Source organism: Zonotrichia albicollis, chromosome Z, assembly GCF_047830755.1.
Source record: "Zonotrichia albicollis isolate bZonAlb1 chromosome Z, bZonAlb1.hap1, whole genome shotgun sequence".
Lineage (NCBI taxonomy): Eukaryota > Metazoa > Chordata > Aves > Passeriformes > Passerellidae > Zonotrichia > Zonotrichia albicollis.
This window is the reverse complement of record NC_133860.1, coordinates 61,043,928-61,065,517: the sequence shown is the minus strand read 5'-3', so window position 1 is coordinate 61,065,517 and position 21,590 is coordinate 61,043,928. Positions and strand designations below refer to the sequence as shown.

General features: G+C 37.6%; 1 protein-coding gene across 1 annotated transcript in view; it reads left to right on the top strand.

The window, feature by feature from the left end:
* Nucleotides 1-19,904, top strand: part of CHSY3 (chondroitin sulfate synthase 3) — a 142,211-nt gene extending 122,307 nt beyond the window's left edge. The window contains exon 3 of the mRNA XM_005486226.4: nucleotides 15,454-19,904. Within this exon, the coding sequence (XP_005486283.2) occupies nucleotides 15,454-17,019 (1,566 nt within the window). The 3' untranslated portion in view covers nucleotides 17,020-19,904. The remainder of the gene's footprint in view (nucleotides 1-15,453) is intronic.
* Nucleotides 19,905-21,590: the final 1,686 nt, after the last annotated feature.

The window sequence follows — 21,590 nt, the reverse complement described above, 5'->3', positions numbered from 1 at the left end:
TGATCTCCCTTAAGTATTTTTTACACACATTTTGTATTTTTCCATTTTGCATCTAATTTTTGTTCCTTGTCCTAGTAAAACATATATGTCTGATTTACATTAATTATTATTTATAAATTATTCATGTTTTATTGTTACTGCATGACTGTATCTTTCCTCCATAAAGCTAATATTCCTAGCACTAAAAAAACCCACTGGAGGCTTTGCTTTCAGTACTCAACTCAGTCATCTGCTACTGGCTGGGAGGGATCGACCCTCCACCCAGGCAGGCAACAGCTGTGGAATACAAAGCCTCACCACTGTATGAGTGGGCAAAGAGGGGAACATAGAGGGAATTGGCTGATACAGCAATCTCCATGATTTTTGAAAATCATGGCAGTCAGATGCCATCTGTAAACTGGAGAGAGATGGATTAGATGGGTAGACAGATCAATGGGTAAGGAACTGGTTGAGTGGTGAAATCCAGAGTGTGGTAGTTAACAGCTCAGGGTCCTCATGGGGGGACATCAGTGGCAAGCAGTGTCCCTCAGGTGTTTGTACTGGGGCCTGTGCTATTTAATGTCTTCATCAATGACATTGACATCAGGATCAAGTGAACCCTCAGCAAATCTGCAGATGACACCAAGCTGAGTGGTGTGATTGACATACCCAAAGATGGGACTGGACAAGCCCAAGACGACTCCATGGGAATCTCATGAGTTTTAACAAGGCCAAGATAAAATGGCCTGCAACTCACTTGTAGTCCTGCAACTGTGCTGGGGCAAACCCTGGTACCAACCCAGGCTGGGGGATGAACGGATGGAGAGCAGCCCAGGGGAGAAGGACAATCAATCAGGTTGGAGCTGTTGGTGGGTGAGAGGTTGGACATGGGCACTCCCAGCCCAGAGAGCCAAACGTGTCCTGGGCTGCATCCAGAGCAGCGTGGGCAGCAGGGCAGGGAGGGGATTCTGCCCCTCTGCTCTGGTGAGGGCCCACTGGAACCTGCATCCAGCTCTGGGGTTCCCAAAAAGACAGCATGGACCTTTTGGATTAAGTCCAGAGGAGAGCCATGAAGATGATCTGGAGTGATGGAGCATGTCTCGTAATGAGACTGAGAAAGTTAGGGTTGTTCAGCCTGGAGAAGAAAAGACTCTGGGGATACTTTGGAGCAGCTTCCCAGTACCTGAAGGGAGCCTACAAGAAAGCTAGAGAGGTAGTTTTTCCATGGAAGAAGAAATAGCTTAAAAACTGAAGAACAATCAATTTATATTGGATACAAGAAAGCATTTTTTTTATAATGAGGGTGATGGAACACTGCAATAGATTGCCCAGGGTGTGAGGAGGGTCTGCATCTCTGTGAATATTCAATATCAGTGCGGATGAGGTTCTGTGCAACCTGTTCTATTTGAAGATATCCCTGGTCATTCCCTCTTGCCTCCTGTCGATATATGGCACCCAGAGAGGAGCATTTCTCACTGGATCATTGCTTTAATGATCCAAGATTACCACTCGTCAGTATTTCCTGCTGTTGGCCACTGCTTGCCATAGCTCTTAAGTCTCCCAGACCACTTCCATATAAATATAAATATATTAAGTCATGGCTGAGTGTTTAAACACACTTCAGTAATCTATTTCAGAGAATCACACAGAATCAATCAGGTTGGAAAAGATCTTTGAGATCATTGAGTCCAACTTGAGACCTAACAACACCTTGTCAACCAGACCATGGCAGCCAGTGCCACATCCAGTCTTTCCTTAAACACCTCCAGGGACAGCACTTCCCTGGGCAGCCCATAACAGTGGCTGATCACCCTTTCTATGAAGATCTTCTTCCTGATAACCAGCTTAAGCCTCCCCTGGTGCAGATTAAGACTGTGTCCCCTTTTCCTGTTGCTGGTTGCCTGGGAAAAGAGGCTGATTCCCACCTGCCTACAGCCTCCTTTCAGAGAGTGGCAGAGAGTGATAAGGTCACCCCTGAGCCTCCTTTTCTCCAGGCTATACACCCTCAGATCCATCAGCCATTCCTCACAGGACTTGTGTTCTAGGCTCTTTCTTCACCAGCCTCGTTACTCCATTTGTCTGTCTATCTTAGCTAATATGAAATCACACTGTTTTTCCCCCTTGGGTGCTGTCTTTCAGGAGTTCAGTGCTCCAGCACATCCATATCTTAACACCTAATCTACTCAACAGCTTTTATAAAAAGCCAGATTTTGATGACAGTTTGAATAAACATGCAGACTTCAAAGCAAATCAAATAACTTCAAGGCTCTTAAGAGTTCTAAACAAGAAGTCAGTGCTCTGCTACAAGTGTTGATCTTGTGAGATTGCCAGTTTTTATCTTAAACATTTCTTCCTTGAAAGTCCTAGATAGGCACTAGAGGCACTAGTCCTGATCTTTTTTCTCTTTTTTGTCTGCCAATTTCCATTACCCTTTATCTCTTTTAATACCTCAGATTTTGTCAGTATGTTGGATTTATTACCAGAAAACAGGAAGTGAAACAACTTGGCCTGAGCTTAAAGCAAGGAGATTAGTCTGCTGTTTAAGGTATACAAAAGGCTTCCAGGTAGCTTTAGGTCTACAAAACTTTGCTTCCCCTATAAACATGTTTATATGTCCATTTTGCTAGATAGTTTTAGAAACATATATTACCTCTGTCTCACATTCTTGGCTTTATCCTTAGACCAGCACTGCTAAAAGGTGACACTGAGTTTTTATCTGATGTTGCCTGGATGAATGTAATTTAAAATGGATGCTGCAGATTGAATTCCTATTCTCTGTAGGAATGTACAATCAAATATGACTCTTGTGCTAAGCTGATATGTTTTCCTGTTATGTATATCTCTTGATAATGCTTATCTGGTCTTTATTTTGCGTGGAAAAATCTATCCAAGTAAGGCCAATGGACTAAGGAAAATACATAAACTAATATTGGAATATTGTTCATTATAAATAAACAAAGTCATCCAAAGCCAGGTGTTTTCCTACACTGTTTTTGTTGCAGATGTTTACGCATTAATGTAAACAAAATGTGTAATGTATGCAGACAGTTAATTTTTTGATTGATGAAGTACTTAAACAGAATTCATGGTATTAATGGAAGTTATGGATGTCATTTTTATGCATTATTTCAGCATTATCTGATAGTGCTGGAATATAAATCTGTAGTCAATTGGCTAAACAAGCATTTATTGAATTTTTCTTTGGATAATTAAAGGATTCAAAAGCTTCTTTAAAGGGTAGACCCAGCAGTTTTCTGAAGTGTATTTGCTGTGGAATGATAACATCTTGAGATTGAAAGAAAAGAGAAAATTGTAGCTGGTAAACACTAGCAGGGAAAATAAGCTGCATGCCTGTGCCTCAAAAGAAATAAAATTTTACAGGCATAATTATATGTTGTGTTGAAATATATAGGGAGTTACAGGAATTTTTTTCTGAAACAGTCTCATTTTTTCTTCACTTCAAGGCATTTAAACAGTTTTTCTCTTTCAGTGCTTGAGGTAATTTTAATTAGTAATATGATTTACTGTTAGAAGTTACAGTTATTTCAGACATGGAAAGACTTCCTTTCAGATGTGCCTATACTGGGGAGAAAATATCGCTAGAAATATCTGACAAGTCACAGTGAAGGCAAGTGTAACATTCTGCTGTTTCTGCTCTGCAGATCTGTTCAGAAGAGAGATCTGAACAAACTCTGCATTGAGAAACTCACTCACCAAAATTTGGTTCCAGGGATGGCAAACTTCATCCTCTGGTATTTCTGCCTGGGATCACTGCTGCTCTGTCTAGCAGTCCTTGGCCACTTTTGGGCTGATCTTCTGTTTTGTTTTAGGAAATTGGCCTTTTTCATTAACCTAGTGCTTTTTCATTATGGTCCCCTGAAGTTAAATCCCCCTATTCTGACTATGGAAACATTCCTGATATGGCTTAATTTCCCAGTGGGAAGAGGTAGGTGTAAGTAAAACTTATGTTGTAGTAGTGGTAAGAGCCATCAGTATTCACTTGCCTGCATAAATGCAATTCTTGACAAAGCAAGGCCTGTATGCAGTAGTACTCTGCCTTGTTTTCTTTGCTGTTCAGAAGTATTTTGGTATCAAAGAAGAGATGTGCTGATGCACTGCATTCTTCTGTATGTGGCAAGATATATTTCCTGATCAAGAAGTTCCTTCCAGTTTATCTGACCTTTCTAACTTCTTAAATGTGATTTGAACATTTGAACAAATGTTCATGTGATTTAATTGATCCTCACCACTCCCCAGGATAGGTTAGCATCCCATCTCTTCCCTCTTGTCATGCTTTCTATTTTGACTTTTTGAAATTTCTTACTTTCTTACTAACTTCTATTCTCCACCTTCATGGGCTTTTCAGACAATGTTGGCAAACTGATGTTTCTCCTCAGGCAGTACTGTAACAGCTCTACTTTGCCCAAGAAATAAGCATTGACTATTCTTGTTTGTCGTTTGTCTGGTAGGTGTACATCCAGACTTGTTAGCTAAAAAGAGATACTGTATTCTCCACAGGATGATGTACCGCACTGTTTATGGCATTACCTGTGTGATACTAGCAAATCAGTCAGCCTTTTTAATTGCATGAAAGTTCAGCTAAAGAAACTGCCATTGGTGTAATTTTGTTTAACTGGATGTGTAAAATACAGTCATTGAGAACGTGTTTTGAGCATATGTAGAACATGTGGGGAAAAAAAAAAAAAGATATGTGAATAAATGGAAGGGTATCACTTAAACACGGGAGAATTATTATTTTTTACTGTACTGTGTATTTTCCACAAATCTGCAGAAGAGTAAGACACTCCCAAGAAAAGAGGTAAGTGAAAAACTTAACTGTAAAATAATGGTAAAAAAGGAGAAATGAACAGAAAAAGTAGCATCTCTTTAAGGCTGAGTTACTTAAAATTATTTTGAATCATGCTATGTGCTTGCCACTGCACACATGCTGTATAATATAGATCATATTATACAGATTAAAAATTATGCTGAATTGTCAGTGTTTCCAGTCTCCCAAAGTTTGTATTTTTGTGAAATACTTTTGGAGGAGGTCAGATGCAGATTCTGTATATTGATTCCACAGTAGGCATTGCTATCACTCTGTTCCTTCTAAATTATGTTTTGTAATATAAGTTTACTTATTAATATGGAGTAAGGCTGTGAGGTAATATAAGCTTAACAAGTCACAGAGATCATCTGGTCCAGTCCCTTGGTCTTCAAGCAGGATCTGTTTCAAGACTGGAAATCAAAATTCCATCAGGTTGCACTGGATTAACATTACTTAATAAGCTCCAAAACCTCATGTTTTTGCAAACAGAAGTGTTAGAGGGTGACAGACAGATGTAATAGAATGCTTATCACTGTGCAAAAGTAGTTTATATTAAGTAGCTCTTTGTAAATAATTGAGACATAAACTTAAAGGGAGAACATTTTTGGTAGATGGCTTGCATAGATAAATCCTCTACTTAAAGATGATTCTATTTTTTCTTTTAGTACTTACGCAAAGTGAAGCTCTGTTTCCAGATAACTGTGGACTTTTGGAAGGATAAGGCTGTTTGGTTTTGCTGTCTTGTATCAAAATGATTGTATGAAAACTTAAGTAAAACTGAGGGTAAAAAGCAATAAAAACAGCTTGAGAAGAGTATTTATTACTTTCATTTTAGCCTCAAATTCTAGTCTCAAATAACAGTACTATTAAAGACTCCTAAAACAATAGGAAAAACTTTTTCTGTCCCAATAATTGACTTCACTGATGGATAGTAAGTCACAGCATTTCCTTTTGTAGACTATAATGATAAATATACTGGGAATAGTAAACTTAGATTATTGGTTTCACTTAGAATTTTTCATTTGGAGAGAAAGGTGACCAACTTGTGAAAGCAGAGAAAAAACTGCAGTTAAAGTCAGCACTTAGATCTCAGTATTTGTAGCCCTAAAGCTTGATTTTTAATAGTTTGTGGATTTTTTTGAGAATAATTAGAATTTAAAATGGCTTTTTCTTGAATTTTTCTTCAACATTTGAATTGGTGAATTACTTCAAAAGTAAGGATGCTTAGGACTCTCTTTAGAAAGTCCTTCTAAGCTCCTGATGAGCAAAGTAAGATGTACATTTTCTGTAGTTGGTGACAGGTTTAGTAAGGCAGACACACGCAGATTCTTCAGGAAGATTGATTTTTCTAAGGGAAGTCATAAATACCAGGGAACCCTTTGTGTCAGACTGCTGTAGTTTACAGGATGCTCATCTCCCAGCAGGAAGAATTATAACTTGTAAAATATCACTGCAGTATAAGGATTTTTCATGAGACAGGAGCCTCATACTCTTTATAGCTACTGTTGTTACTGGGGCAGGGCCATGCAGAGGGCTGCTTTCTCTCGCTCTGTGAAATTGTCCTCTCCCAGTGTTTCAGGATTACACATTCAGAGTGCTTGAAGCATAAAGGCTCTAGAGACATTAATTTTGTTATATTGCACTGCAGAAGAATATCTCCAAATCTCCGCAGTCCTTTGTTCAGCGTAAGAGGTTTCCTGCGTTGAACATGGCAGGTTTCTGAGTGGAGCAGGTTACTTCCCCATGCCAGGCAGGTGCCAGGAGTGCACATGGGGTACTGGGCATCTGAACTGGTCTCAGCTGGTATGACAGGAGTGAAGTCATCACGTGAAGCAGGCAGCACAGCCTCAGGCCATTACAGGGTGTTAGTTTTGTGGCTTCAACTTTGGTTAGCGTGAAATAGTCTGGATGGACAAAGATTCTCAAATATGTACAAGGGGATTTGTCTCAACAAGTGAAAACCAGAAAGGATACATTACCACTGGCTTTTTTTAGGAATGGCTCTAGCCAAGTGTGAATGAAGTACTCCCAGGCATCTCCATACTATCATAAGCTAAACTACTCTCTTCTGTAATGCTGTGAAGAGTGCTGAGTATATCCATGCTAAAAAGTGTTCATCACACTAGCTGTCAGTATTTGGATGTTTTCTTTAGAAGTGTGGGGTTTTTTTGTAGGAGGGAAAGCTTTGGGGATAAGGTAAATGTAAACATCTGAGCACTACTGAGTAGGAGTGAAAAGGACATGATTGTTGGTGTAACAAAAGAGAAGTTTCTAAGTAAAAATTCCTTCTGGGGTAATCCTGTAAAGTAGGGTGTGTTGCTAGTTCAACTGTGATACTACCCACAAAGTACCCAAAAAAAGAAAAATTTCTAGTTTCTATAGAATTTGTATATGTGGAATCAGCATTTGTGGCATTCATGCACTTCAGAGAATAATTACAGTATTCAAATCTTTCGTCAGATACACAAATGTATGAGTCCATGCTTTAGAAAAGTTTATCATCAAACAAATATAAATACTTTAGGTCACACCACATAGAAACAATTCAGAAATTATGATTAGTCATCAAATAACTTTTCCATATTTTTTCCTTAACATAGACATTAGAACTTGATATTTCTGTCTAAATATATAACCTTAAAGACCTTTTCCTGTTTTTCTGTTGTGTACATTGAAGGCTAATATTTGACAGATTTAATATTTCTGCCTCTATATGGTCAAATGTGTCACATAGTGAGAAAGGGACAGACTATAAAATAAAATTACTTACACACTTTGCATGTATGTGTTATGTAATAGAGTTAATTGTAACTTTCACTTAGTTTAATAAATAATTCCATAGGCACACTAAGACTTAAATAATTCTTATTTTGCTAACACAAAAATTCATTTTTTAGTCTTATGGTTCAATAATTATTGTAAACTACCTTCAGGACTATGCTTAAGGGTAAGAGGTTGGCAAAATAACTTCCTTCTTTTGCTCCTTAAAGTTAATGATTAAACATTGTTCTCAACTCTATATTTAAAAAGTGTATGTTTTGTAGGAAGAAATATTGGTAAATGCTCGGGTGCATTGCTGTGTATGAATCTTCAGGAAGATTTAGGGTCTTGCACTGAAGATGTGTTGGTATAAAAGATTATGTATTACTTTTGTGGTCAAATTTTACAATGTTTTTAAAATATAGTATGAATTCTGTAATTATAAAGCATGTACATAAAAAGCTAGGGTTTCTTACAGAGTGTACTTGATGCATGTTATAGCTAACTAGTAGACAATAATGTGTGTTCTTTTAACAATGGAGTATTTTAGTGGCTTGATACAAATGAAGAAAGAATTAATTCTTGATTAATGTTCTTTAAATTTGTGAAATACCACTTAATAATAAATTCTTTGTCTATTTCATACTGTATGACACATGGCTGGGAAGGATATTTGGTTGTAAGGGAGCTGAAGCACCTTTTGTGGCAGGGTACGAACCTTGGCAAGATCCAGTTTGGAATATAGCCCTGATGTTGTGGGAGACTTGGCTTCAAGGAGGGTGGATCGCTTCTTTACTTGACGTGTGGAAGCCAGAGAACAATTCTAGCCCTTAGAAAAGTTTTTAGCATCCAGCTGTTACCTAAGGAAGCACACATGCACTGCCAGGATGTTTAAAAGTACGTACATGCTGAGGATTGTCACCTGGATGGCAACGCTACTGCGGTAAACCACCTTCTGTAATGAGGGAAACAATGGCAAAACTGCAGATGGCTCTGCCTGCAGACCCCTGTTTGTTATTATTATTATTATTATTAGTTTAATGCCATGGAGGGCACGTTCAGCTCCCAAGACTCATGGTGTAAACATGTAGCTGGTCCCTGTGCATTTGTCTCACTGTGTAACTCCCTGATAGCAGAACCCGCTTTTCTCTGCTGAGCTCTCTCAGTGACCAAGTATGTAGGAGCAACCACAAGTCTGAACATCACTGAGTTACATGAAGCTTAAGCTATGACAGAAAAATTAGTTATACCTTTTCAGTGATCCTTTATCATCCTTTATCATCCAGAACAGGAAATGAGTCAGATCTCTGAGATCATCAAAACTGCTGAGTCAGCCATTTCCATTTCGCATCCTAGTGGAAAGATCGGCAGTGAATAGGGGGCTCTTGTTCATTGTAACTGGAACTGTTATTACCAGCTTTTTAACCTGTCATCCCTTCCACCTTACCCTGGTGCTTGTCTTCTGAAGGCTGGTTTGTTCCAAAGAAGGGGCTTAGTGACACCAGGCAGTCCAAACCTGAGGAGGCTGGAAGACTGTCAGCCTACCTTCCTTAAATCTGCTGACTATTAAAATGCAGCCTTTTCCACAACTGTGTTATTTAGATTATGCCCAGGATAATTTAAGACATTTTTCTGTTTCCTTCCATGCATGCTGCTGTCCTTGTATACCAGTGCTTTTTAATTTGTCTATTTACACGCTAAATCAGAAAAGTCCTGACAAGTTTCTTTTACATTGATTTGTCCCATGCATTTGATAAAAATGCAGGCCTAAAATTGTGTGAAATTGTTTGTTGCATCTTTCTGAAATATTCTGACTGATACAAAACTAAGTTTTTTGTCCCTTTTCTGTAGAGGATTCACACTGAATTTTAATAATGTCTTCTTGTCACCTTATTGTCTGATGATATTCTCATGTTTTCTTTGTATGCCAATTATTTCCAGTTTAAAAAGTCAGTTTTCCTAAGATACTTAGTCACATACCTCTTACTACCATGGATATAGCATTTTATGTGTTGTTTTATTATAACGACTTAATTTCCACAACTTTTTAATTTCCAAGTTCTCTGGCTCGTATAGGTTGTATTCTCTTCTTATTTAGTCAAAATGTCCTTGACTATGTGCCATGAGCAGTGTCTAAGATTTTGTGCCAGCGTCACTAGGAATGATTTTGTTCCTTAGAAGTTTCTGTAATAACTTCCCTCCAAACTGATAATTGCCCACTTGTACATAGCTTGTTATTGCTTCTCTGTTATCTAATTCATATGCATTTCATGATTCCAGTCTTAATCCTTATCTTCTCCAGCCTCATAGTATTTCTCAGAGCATCAAAACTGACCTGCTCATATCTGTCTTCTTGTCCAGAAACTTAGATTAACTGTAACTTAGTCTTGCATTTTATTATAATACATATTATTGAGGCCATCCTAATGTGCCTATAGTAATCTGAATTTTTTTAAGCACTCAACTTCCTGTTGTTCAGCAAAACAGTATCATCTCAAATGCAGTAGATTTTCGTATCTACTTCATACAGATGAAATGTCCCTTGAACTCACTGGCAGCAGTGAATAAATCTTCATCTTTAGCAGAGCTAAACTTTAAAGAGCAGAGGGAAGAAAGACCAGGAGTGATTCCTGTTCATCTTATTTCTACATTTATTAAAAGTCCAGTTTAGTTAAAATGCACAGTTTAGCACTCCTGTGGATTTAAGAACAGCTTGAGTGAATGGAAAATTTTTATGTCTTCTCTGTTAAATATTGTTAATGCTCAAAAAAAAAAGTGTTAATTTAAAAAGCACCATTTGCTTTTTTTTAATATGTGATAGTCTTGCAATAATAAAGTTGGTAGGTTTGAGCTTTTGTGTATATGCAGTAAGAACCTTCCTTTTTTATTACATCAGTAAATCACAGTGATTACAATGATTTCAGAACTTGCAATGCAAATTACTTTGCATTTGTGTGTTAGCTATTGTATTTTTCTGCCACAATAATAAAACATTGCCTTTATTCTGATTTCTTTCTTATATTTTTTTTAATTCCTGCTTGGAGTTCAGAGTTCCTCAGAGCATGATTAGATCTTTAGTATTTCTTGCCAACTTTTGGTTTCAGCTGGCATGGAAAAAGGCAAGCAGAAGTCCATGCCAACTCTTGTATTAGTTGTGCTGTAAGAACCATTCAGAAGACAGCAAACTATTCAGAAAAGTCACAAAGTCATGCAAAGTGAACAGATACAATGTTGGACCTCCAGGTATTATATTGAATTGAAGAGAAATTCTCCCATTCATTGCTTTCAGTGAACGTAAATTGGTTGTATGATGTCAAAGTAAATGTTCATTTGGCGAAATATTCTCTCTCTGGGGTAATTGGTAGAAGAAACTGAGGTGGGGTACAGGACAATAAGGTAATATTATGATATATCTTCAACTGGAACTGCAGGATTTCTGGATAGCAATGATTGTAGTTTACCACTAAGCTGTTGCTTCACTCTTTAAAGTGATCCAAAATTTTACCATCAGCAGCTTGCTGTGCCACTAAGATCTGTTTCTGAGTCTTGAGTGCATCCTTGTAAGTGTCATAGATCTTTATGTGAGAAGACATGGTACCGTTCCTATCAATTTTTCTTATGGTGCTCATTTACTCTGACTCCATTGATCTCAGAGTTGGCCCTCTTTGGATTTCTCTCTTTTGCCCTAGTTGTCTGTTTATTTAATGATCCAAATGTGTAATCATTGGGTAGCCTTGGTTGGTACCTTTGTACTTACATGATGGTTGATGGCAAACTCAAAATGACCTGGCCATGGGCACTTCCAGCCCAGAAAGCCAGTGGGATCCTGGGCTGCATCCAGAGCAGTGTGGGCAGCAGGGTGAGGGAGGGAATTCTGCCCCTCTGCTCTGCTCTGGTGAGACCCCACCTGGAGTGCCAGTTCTGGTGCCCCCAACAAAGGAAGGATGTGGGACTCTTAGAGCAAGTGCAGAGGAGGACATGAAGTTGATAAGAGGTACAAAGGCTGAGAAAGTTGGGGCTGCTCACTCCAGAGAAGAGAAAGTTGCATGGAGACCTTGCAGCAGACTTCCACTATCTGGAGGCCTACACAAAAGCCAGAGAGCAACTCTTCAGGGATTGTATTGAAAGAACAAAGAGCAATAGGTACAAACTAAAAGAGGAAAAACTTAGGCTACAGGTTAGGAAGAAATTCTTTCCTATGAGGGTGGTGAGACACGAACAGGTTATCCAATGGAGGTTGTGGATATCCCAACCTGGACACTGTTAAAGGCCAGGTTGGACAATACTTTGAGCAACCTGGTTTAGTGGAAGGTATCTCTGCCCGTCGCAGAGGTGTTGGAACTAGATGATATTTAAGGTCCCTACCAACCCTTAACATTCTATAGTTTTGTGTTATCAGTTTTGGATAGAACAGTACAGACAAGGTGCCTGGCCACAGTCCTCAAGATGCTGGTGTGCTATGGACACAACCATGTAATGAAGCTTCTGATTCACTCTAGACTTGTCCTTGTGCTATTTGCTTTTCTTTTCATCATTGCTGAACCTCTGTGTGACACCTACACAGAATTGCATACTGTGTGGACTGGTACCGTTAGGACAGAGTCCTAACAGCTTACACAGTTTCACATTCTTCAGGCAGAGTTAGGATTGTGTTCCTCTCATGTACTTTGCATTTATCTATATAGAATTTAATCTGGCATTTTATTACCTTGCTATTCAAAATCATAAAAACTTTTGCAGGAAGGTTTACTCTTACCATGCTGAATAATTTTAATTTACAGTTAATAAATCTTTCCACTTCCTAAACCCACCTCTTTTGCGCGATAATTTATAACTACATTTTTCAATTCAGACTTTCACACAAATCCATTTTCTGGGAAATTTAATCATCCTTCCCTTTTCCTTCTGGGCTTGACCATCTTGCCTAGAAATTTCAAAGCAAAGTTAGGATCAAATTGAATTGCTTTCATTTAGATGTTAATAAGTTGAATTGTAATAAGACATTTTTTCTTGCAACATTAAGAACAAATTTCTGTGCCAAGATTAAAGCAGGCTATCTTCAGGAAGTGTTGATGCTTTCAGTGTCAGGTTTGTTCTGTTTTCTCTAAATGAGGATCTATTAAGAGTTTTCAGTAACATACCTGAAAATGGATTAGTACAGTTTTGCATATGTGTGATAGTTTTGCATTACTGAGTTGATTGAATTTCTTTTCATTGCTACTTTTAATCTGTTGTTGATTATCAAAACTAAAATCAGTATTATAATGGAGTATATCTTCTCTCCTTTTTTTCAGTGGAGCATATCAAATAAACCCAGGCATCTGAAATTGGAATGTGTAAAAAATGCAGTATTTATGTCAACATAAATTTATTTCTGTTAAATAAGTGATGCTAATGAATGTTCTGTAAAGCTGATTTTGTAATAAGTCAAGGGTTACAGAAGAATTTGCACAATTGAAGGACAGGGTTTAGCTTTGCAGCAATATGTCATCTGTTGCAAATCTTTTGGATAAAATCCATTTTGCTACTTTACATAAAACTTTCATGTACTTAAGTATGAAAAATCACATACTTTAAATGTTAATGGTTGTAAATGGGTAAAGTTAATGGTTGTTTCATTTCTACTCAAATAGCATTCTTCATTAGACAGCTTAGAAGAGAAAGTCACACAAACCACCTGCCCTTCTTTCTTTTGTTTTCAACATCACACATTTTCCTAATTTTCCTTTAAGGGGTCTTTGCTGTGAAATTCTAGATGTAAAAATCATGCCTTCAGCTTTTTGCAGGGAAAGTGGACAATGCAAAAGCATAGTGTGTCACCTTGCAGAGCTCAACGCATGCAATTTTAAGTAAAGCAGACCAGGAAGGAAGTGTAACTTAAAACTGGAGAGCTGGAAATCTAGCCAGATCAGCTGTTCTTTTTTCTTTATTCAAAATGTAAATTGTAGAGCGAGAAGAGAAAATGGTTTTTCCAAAGAGCAAATGCCATCACCCTGCTTGTTCCTAAACACTGTTTTCCCTTTCAATCTCTAATCTATCTGTCCTGCCTGTGACCATCTCTAATTCTCAAGAAAGCCGTATTTCAGTTTTTTCATCACTGCTAGTTAAAACACTAACAGGCCTGATGATGTTGGTTCCTATTCTATGTATTATAAGGAAATCAGCCAAACTCTCATCTCATCTCATATAACAAGGGAATCACCAAATGTTTTCAGAGAGCTTTAGGTAGGTTCTGTGAATAAGGGATATATGAGTAATGTCGTAACATTGTAGGTTTTTTTCACATTCATTTTCACTTCAATATAACAGAGGTATGTGTTTTTAATATTAGAGGCAAATTTAACATAGCTTAAGGTGTTTATCAGAATGTGTCTGTTGCTTTTCTACATGTTATATGACTAACTTCAAAAATTTTAAACTGAGTGATAATAGCAGCCATGTTTGCTCAAGCAGAGGCATTTGAGGTCTGAATGAAATGGGACTGGCAGTCCAGAAGTTCTATATTGAAGTTCTGTGACAATGTTTATGTCTTGTACATGCTAATGAATATTACATAGTTTTCGTGATTCTTATCTTAGGAGTTATCAGAAGTTAGTTAGGAGTTGTGGAGTTTTTTTATTTTACTTTTATTGCCCTATTCTTAATATTACTTCCAGTGTCAAAACTTCTGTTCTTGAAAGAATTGAAGTAAAATTAGCTAAATTATTTGAGTCAGATATACTGTGCAATCAGGACTAACCTCTCCTGATTTCTTCAGTGTATAAAAGATAAACTGTGATACCTATGTCAGAATCTGATTACAGCTCAAGTTTAAAACACATTCTTGAACAACAATTTTCTATCTAACTAGCACATTTTCCTTACGTATTAGTTACAGACCAATCTGTTTTCAGATTAAAAAAAATGAGTCTTTTCTCCCTTGTCTGCCAGTCATGGGAAAAAATTCTCTGGAGTTAGTCGGTGTTAGCAAAGAGCAGCAGGTTTTAAATATATTTATGATATCAGTATTTTACTAGTCCATATGATTTCCCATTTAAGAATAAATACTCATCACATTAATAATGAGCTAAGTTGTCTTCTAGAGAGAAAACTGAGTCAAAGATAGATTCATGATATGTTTAGTCAGCACAGAAAGTATAAAGGCCAGATATTTTGGATACTAGACTTGTCAGCCACAAAACATATCTCTTCACTCTATCACAATTACTAATTTGACAGAAGTAGAATGTCTTTTCTTGCTATAGAAATAAATTGGAAATCACTATCACAATCAATTGCTTAATTGACATACTCTATTATATGTGTATCTTACAAAATGTATATTAAAATGGTTTTATTTCAATTATTGAATTCTCTGTCAACATGAAAAATTTTTTTTTGTTCAGGTCATTCAGTTTTTGAATGTTAAGCAGCACTAAATATTTGCATATATCAGTACAGTCAGCTTTTTGCTCCATAGACACAAATACAGGGTGCTCTTTAAAAAATTGTGGACGTTGCTAACCTTCCATTAAGGATCTGTGCTAACTGGGGTTTAGATGGAAGTGAAGTCAGTGGTTCATGCATAGCACTTATGAACTCCTATTACCCAGAGACCTATGCCTATGCATTTCCCTTAGTTCTGCAGCCGAACAAAATGAAGATAAAAAAAATATAACTGACCTTTCCTTTAGACAGTGGACAATATTGGCTTACTGTGGACACTACTGAAACTCAAACCAAAACAATGTAACTATTTTCTACTGAATGCTTTAAAATTCTATGCCTAAAAATAACCATGGTCTATAAGAATACGTAATGATTCTAGTACCAATGTGAGTCCTTTTTCTGGGTAGAAGACATTCAACTTAATCTTTCCCCCTGCACCCCTCTCTCTCTCTTTGTAGATGCAGCAGTTGTTCCACGAAAACTATGAACACAACCGCAAGGGTTACATTCAAGATCTTCACAACAGCAAGATCCACACAGCCATAACACTTCATCCAAACAAAAGACCTGCCTACCAGTATAGGCTGCACAATTACATACTGAGTCGCAAAATTTCCGAACTGCGCCATCGGACCATCCAGCTCCATCGAGAAAGTGTCCTGATGAGCAAGCTCAGTAACACTGAAATAAATAAGGAAGATCAGCAACTGGGAGTGGTGCCATCTTTCAATAACTTCCAGCCACGTGAAAGGGATGAAGTCATTGAGTGGGAGTTCCTGACAGGAAAGTTTCTTTACTCAATGGTGGAGAACCAGCCACCCCGACAGAGCCTGAGCAGTGTCCTGCGGGCTGCACTGGATGATACTGTGATGCAGGTCATGGAAATGATAAATGAGAACTCCAGATCCAGAGGAAGACTCATTGATTTCAAGGAAATACAGTATGGGTACCGCAGGGTAGACCCTCTGCATGGAGTAGAGTACATCCTGGATTTACTGCTTTTGTACAAAAGGCATAAAGGAAGGAAAGTTACTGTTCCAGTGAGACGCCATGCTTATCTTCAGCAATTGTTTAGCAAGCCTTTCTTCAAAGAAGCAGAGGAGCTGGATGTAAAAAGCTTGCTGGAGGACACCAACGGTGACACTCAATCTTTCTCTTTCCTTTCAAATTCTTTAAAGATTTTTTCCTCGTCATTCCGAGGCACCAAAGACACTGGGCGACAGAGTGACAAGAAAATACATATTCTTGTCCCTATCACAGGGAGATTTGATACTTTCTCAAGATTTATGGTTAATTTTGAGAAGACTTGTCTGATTCCGAAGCAGAATGTAAAGTTGGCAATAATTCTCTTCAGTTCTGATTCGGGCCCAGACTCAAGCAAACACATAGAGCTAATGAAAGAATACCGCATTAAGTATCCCAAGGCAGATATAACCCTGATTCCAATGTCAGGAAAGTTTTCTAGAGGTCTGGCTCTTGAGATGGCCTCATCTCATTTTGACAATGACACTTTGCTGCTGTTCTGTGATGTTGATCTAGTATTCACATCAGACTTCCTCCAGCGATGCAGAGATAACACTATTCAGGGAGAACAGGTTTACTACCCTATCATCTTCAGCCAATACGATCCAAAAGTAATATATGGAGGCAGCCCTCCAGCTGACAGTAGTTTTGTTTTCACAAAAAGAACTGGATTTTGGAGGGAGTATGGATTTGGAATTACCTGTATTTACAAAAGTGACCTACTTACTGCTGGTGGATTTGATACCTCGATTCAAGGCTGGGGACTTGAGGACGTAGATCTCTTTACTAAAGTGATAACATCTGGTTTGAAGGCTTTCAGAAGTCAGGAAGTAGGAGTTGTCCATATTTTTCATCCTGTTCAGTGTGACCCCAACTTAGATCCAAAACAATATAAAATGTGCTTAGGGTCCAAAGCAAGTACATTTGCCTCTACCATGCAGCTCGCTGGACTCTGGCTACAGAAACATTTGGGTGTCAGGTACAATTGGACTCTCTCCTGACAACTCAGCCTATTTGGCCTTTTTAGGGGAGTTTACCTCATTGCTGTTATTTGATTTTGCTGTTGTAGTTTTAAACTCCCTGCTTGTAGTCTTCCAAAGACTGTTGACCTCAAATGGGCTGACTCTGCTGTTCACTGACGTTTCTTATACCTAGTGAACTGGTGAATTTCTTCATATTTCCTTTATTTGAAATTGTCTTGTCATGGAAATCACACAAGCCCATGGAGCATATTCATCACAAGGGACTGTATTAGAAGAATGTTGACTTTCAGTTTTTGGATTCAGTCTCATCTTTGTTGCATTTCTCACATTTGATGTGACACAAATATTCACTGGTGAAGGTACCACAAAAGTGCTTTATGCTTCTTCTGGGGATGGAACTCTCTAAGATAAACTTGAGTTTTATAATTTATATGAGGACTTATATGTATAAACGCTACTTTTCTTCATCTTTAGAATTTTTAAAGTAAATGAATAACTATAACTGTACGTTTATTTTTTAAAAAAAGAGTAAAGCTGAGGAGCTACTTGCAAATACAACTGGTACTGGCTACCAAGGTCCTTAAATGTCTTATTATTAAAACAAACTCCTTGTTGTTATTCAGTCAAAGTGTAAATGAACTTTGTTTTCACAACAAACAGGATTTAATCAAATGCTCATCTACACTTTGAAGATTATTTGAGCCAACATCCTTCATTTGCAGGCAAGAAGAAACTATGACTCAACATGGTCATTTATGATAAAGTGCAAGCATACAGTGTTCTTACTTTGAAACACATAGGATAAGTTGTTCTTTCTCTTTTTAGAATGAGTCTCTAATACATCATTTGCTTTTACATTCCTTTCATAAGGCTGCACTTCAGTGTTAAAAGTTAAAGCTCTAGGTTTTTTTTTACATTTTCATGAATATTGGTACTCAGTAACAACTTGTTGTTAAAATTAGAGGAAGTGTAGAATAGTTATTTAAGTTTCAAAATTTACTATTGCTGGTCAAAGTTCCTTGCCAATATATTTATATTAGTGGAGGTTATAAGACTGTTTTCAGATTTATTTCTCCAAACCACCTGAAGTTGCCATATTGTGGATTCATGAAGTAAAGTATTTAACACCAACAGGAGAAATGATAAAATTAATTTCTGTATTTTAAAGAAATGTTTATATAGGGATATATATGTGTGTGTGTGCGTGTGTGTATATCCCTATATATATAGATATATAGAGAGAGTAATTTCAATGTTCCACTTTTCAGTTCAGGCAGTGATTTGCTACAATCATTGGGTTTTTTTGCCAGATGCTTGGAGCATTTCATCCTATACTGTGGTAAGAGCTTAGAGACATTCAGGAAACCATCAGAATTCAGCTAAACTTAAGTTATTACAGTGGGTACATCAATAAACTCAGTACCCTTGATTTCAAACTGCATTTCAAACTGAGCTGGGCAAGAAAAAGTGGTGAGTTTTTAGCTGTAACTGACTGCTTCTGTGTTTCCTTAAAAAAGAAAGCCAACCAAAAAAACCCCCAAACCCCCCAAAACAACTAAGTGATTGGAATTCACTGGCACATCTGTTTGTGGGAGGAATCCAGGTTATTCCCTAAGGTTTGAAGAGGGTATGTAGGCCAGTTAATGTCTGTTATCTGGGATTCTCTGTTCTGGACTTAACATGCAAAGAAAAAGGCAACCTTGACAAGGACTGAGTAAATTCAGAATTAAAAGACTGGCCATAGTGTGCTCTAAGAAAGGCCATTTCCTTGCCCTGGAAAGGCAGGAGGTGAAAACAGAGACTGTAATTCATGTTTGTACCAGCCCTCCTCAAGCAGAATTCCTGGGCTATTATTTTCCTGGAGGTTCTTGCCTTCCTAGCCTAGCATTGTTAACTCAAATGTATGACAAAAGAAAAATTCACTTTCAATTTATATTATAATTCTTGGAAATTGCTCTTCAAACTGAGTGCAAAAGTCGCACTTTTTTCCTTAAAAAAGCCAAGAATAAGGAACCTGATATATTTTAAAAATCTCAATTAATCAATGCAACTCAGATTGCAAATATCAAAAACTGATTGCCTGTTGATAAATATTTGTGATGATTTCATAAACAAGAAAAAACCTAATGACTTAGAAAGATATCTAGGGAAATCATTGTCTGCTGGGATGTATTCCAGTGTTTATTTCAGTTACTTAATTTAGTGGCCAGAAAGTATTTGCTCAGCTCAAAGTAAAATAGTAGATTAGAACAAGCAATGAAACCAATCATTCAGTGGGGATAAAGATGTATACAGAGGGCTTGCAGGATCAGGTCCTACATGATATAAGCAAAATGCTAGCATTTACCAGTACAAATATTTATTTAGTGTCTTGACTGATTCATTTGTTTATATGATGAATTACTTTGTTAAAAACCTGATTATAAATGTTTATTATTAAATATTGCATTTTCTTTTGAAATAACTATCCTGAGATAACTTGAGAACTTGTGTTAGTTTGTCTAAGGAATAATATGCCTTCTAAGGATATCATATTAAAAGGAAAAAAAAAGCACAAAAGTGTTAGAGTAATGTTATGTATGTATAGATTAAGATGGGAATATCTGTGCTGATCAACTGTTTGCTGTTCTAATCTGAATCATAATCTTGATTGTAAAATGAAATTTCTATGTGTATAATGTCCCTTTGTAAATGCGTGACAAGTGAATTCACAATAGAACATTACAGTCGATTCTTCCCCAAACCTCCTTCCCCTGGGAATAATTTTCCTGACTGCATTGTTGGGAAGTGGGTTGTGAACAGCTCATACTTTGGCTTTTCAGACACAACCATTCTTAAAAAAAAAAAAAAAACCTCAGCATTCGCTACTCAGAAACCTCAGAAATCCCCAAACCACTGCATCATGGCATATTTTCCCAGTCGCCGTGTATAATTTAACAGAGCATTTGCATCTCCTGGATGAAGGAAAAACATTATGTTGGGCTCTCTGGGACTTGATGAGTGTACCCTGCATCAGGGTGCTGGCTCTTAAGCTGAAGAAAGGCAGAAGGCCAGGAGGAGGTGTGAGGCTCAGCCACGGGAGTTGGCACCTTGTGCCCAAGTCACCCCTGTGCTGCCACCTGTGCTGCCCACGGCCTGCCATGGAACAATGAGTTGGCAGCTCAAACAAGCACATAAGAGCTGTGCTTGCTGCCACCAGCTGCTCTTAAGAAGCAAAAGGGCCATTTTAATCAGGAAGGAATGAAAGGAGGGTCCCAAACTGGGGATTCAGTGAGGGGATGGCAGGTTGTCTTGTGCAGATCATGTTTCTCACTGTCCCCAGGTGAAAAGACCCTGGTCTGACATGGCTTCCCTCTGTTTGCATTCCAAGGGCTTTGAAGGAAGGGGCAAAACCTCATGGGGCTCATGGACCTTCATCACCTACTTGGGTCCTACCATATCATGGAACATGTTGGGGGAAAAGGTGCCAGATGGTGTTTCCAAAGGGCGGTACAGAGAGAGGCACCTTCTGCACTCTGCAAATGCCAGCTGGGCACAAAACTGCCTTCTGGAGCCTTTGCTCTATGGTGTGCTTGATAATAGTTCAAGATTCTTCCCAAAAATTACTATGCTTATAAAATGATCTCTAGGAGTGTATTGCACATTCTCTGTAACTGGGGAGTTGCAAGCAGCATGAGTTAAAAACCACTTTTTTTTTTTTAATCAGAGGGAAATAAACAATTTAAACTTCTTTTGATGTCTTAACTAGTCACTGCAATTACTTAAGATGTAGTTTCCTACATCAAACGTTTTGCTTCAAAAAATGATGCCAGCTTTAGGGCACAAAAACCCCCCCACACGTGTAGTCTATATCATATTTTCCTGCAACTTGAAATCAGTTAAAATTTGTGGGAAAATCAGGGGTTAGAAATTGATGAGTCCCTGACAGAGGAAAAGATTTAGGTTTCTGCTGTATTTTTAAAAGATAACCAAATCAGGAGAAAATAATCTCTGTGTTAGATAGACACAAAAATTAGCCATGATGTTAAGTAGTGGTAATTGTGGTCCTAAAATGCAGCAAAATGAGATGTTTCACTAAGTCTAACTATTTAAAATTACTGAATATCACTGAATATCTGTTGTACATCTGTAAGTAATGTGTAATCCATTTTTAATTCATTAATTTCTTAGAATAATTTAAATTTTCTTCCATCAGCATGTATTCACTTGATTAATAAGATTACTTGTCATGACTCCCTCTCAATTTCCTATTTTTCTTTTTGTTGAGTCTCCCCATTTGCAGTATGTGTTGCTACAGAATTGAAACTTTTTGAGCTAATATATGATATTTCTATTACAGTTTTATGATTTCACTGCCACACAAAACTGCTGAACTAGAATATTTTAGTGAATAAGTTTCCAGGCCTACTTCAAATTGTTTCCATTTGCCTGTCACTGTAAGTTAAAAGTTTTCTAAATATTATTACTTCATTTCTTCCTCCAGTCTCCTTCATACCAGAATTACACTAAAGCAAGGAAAAGCAAAAGCTTTGCAATGCTTACATCTAGGAAAATTAACATAACCAGGGGATTTGTGTGATCCCTTTTTT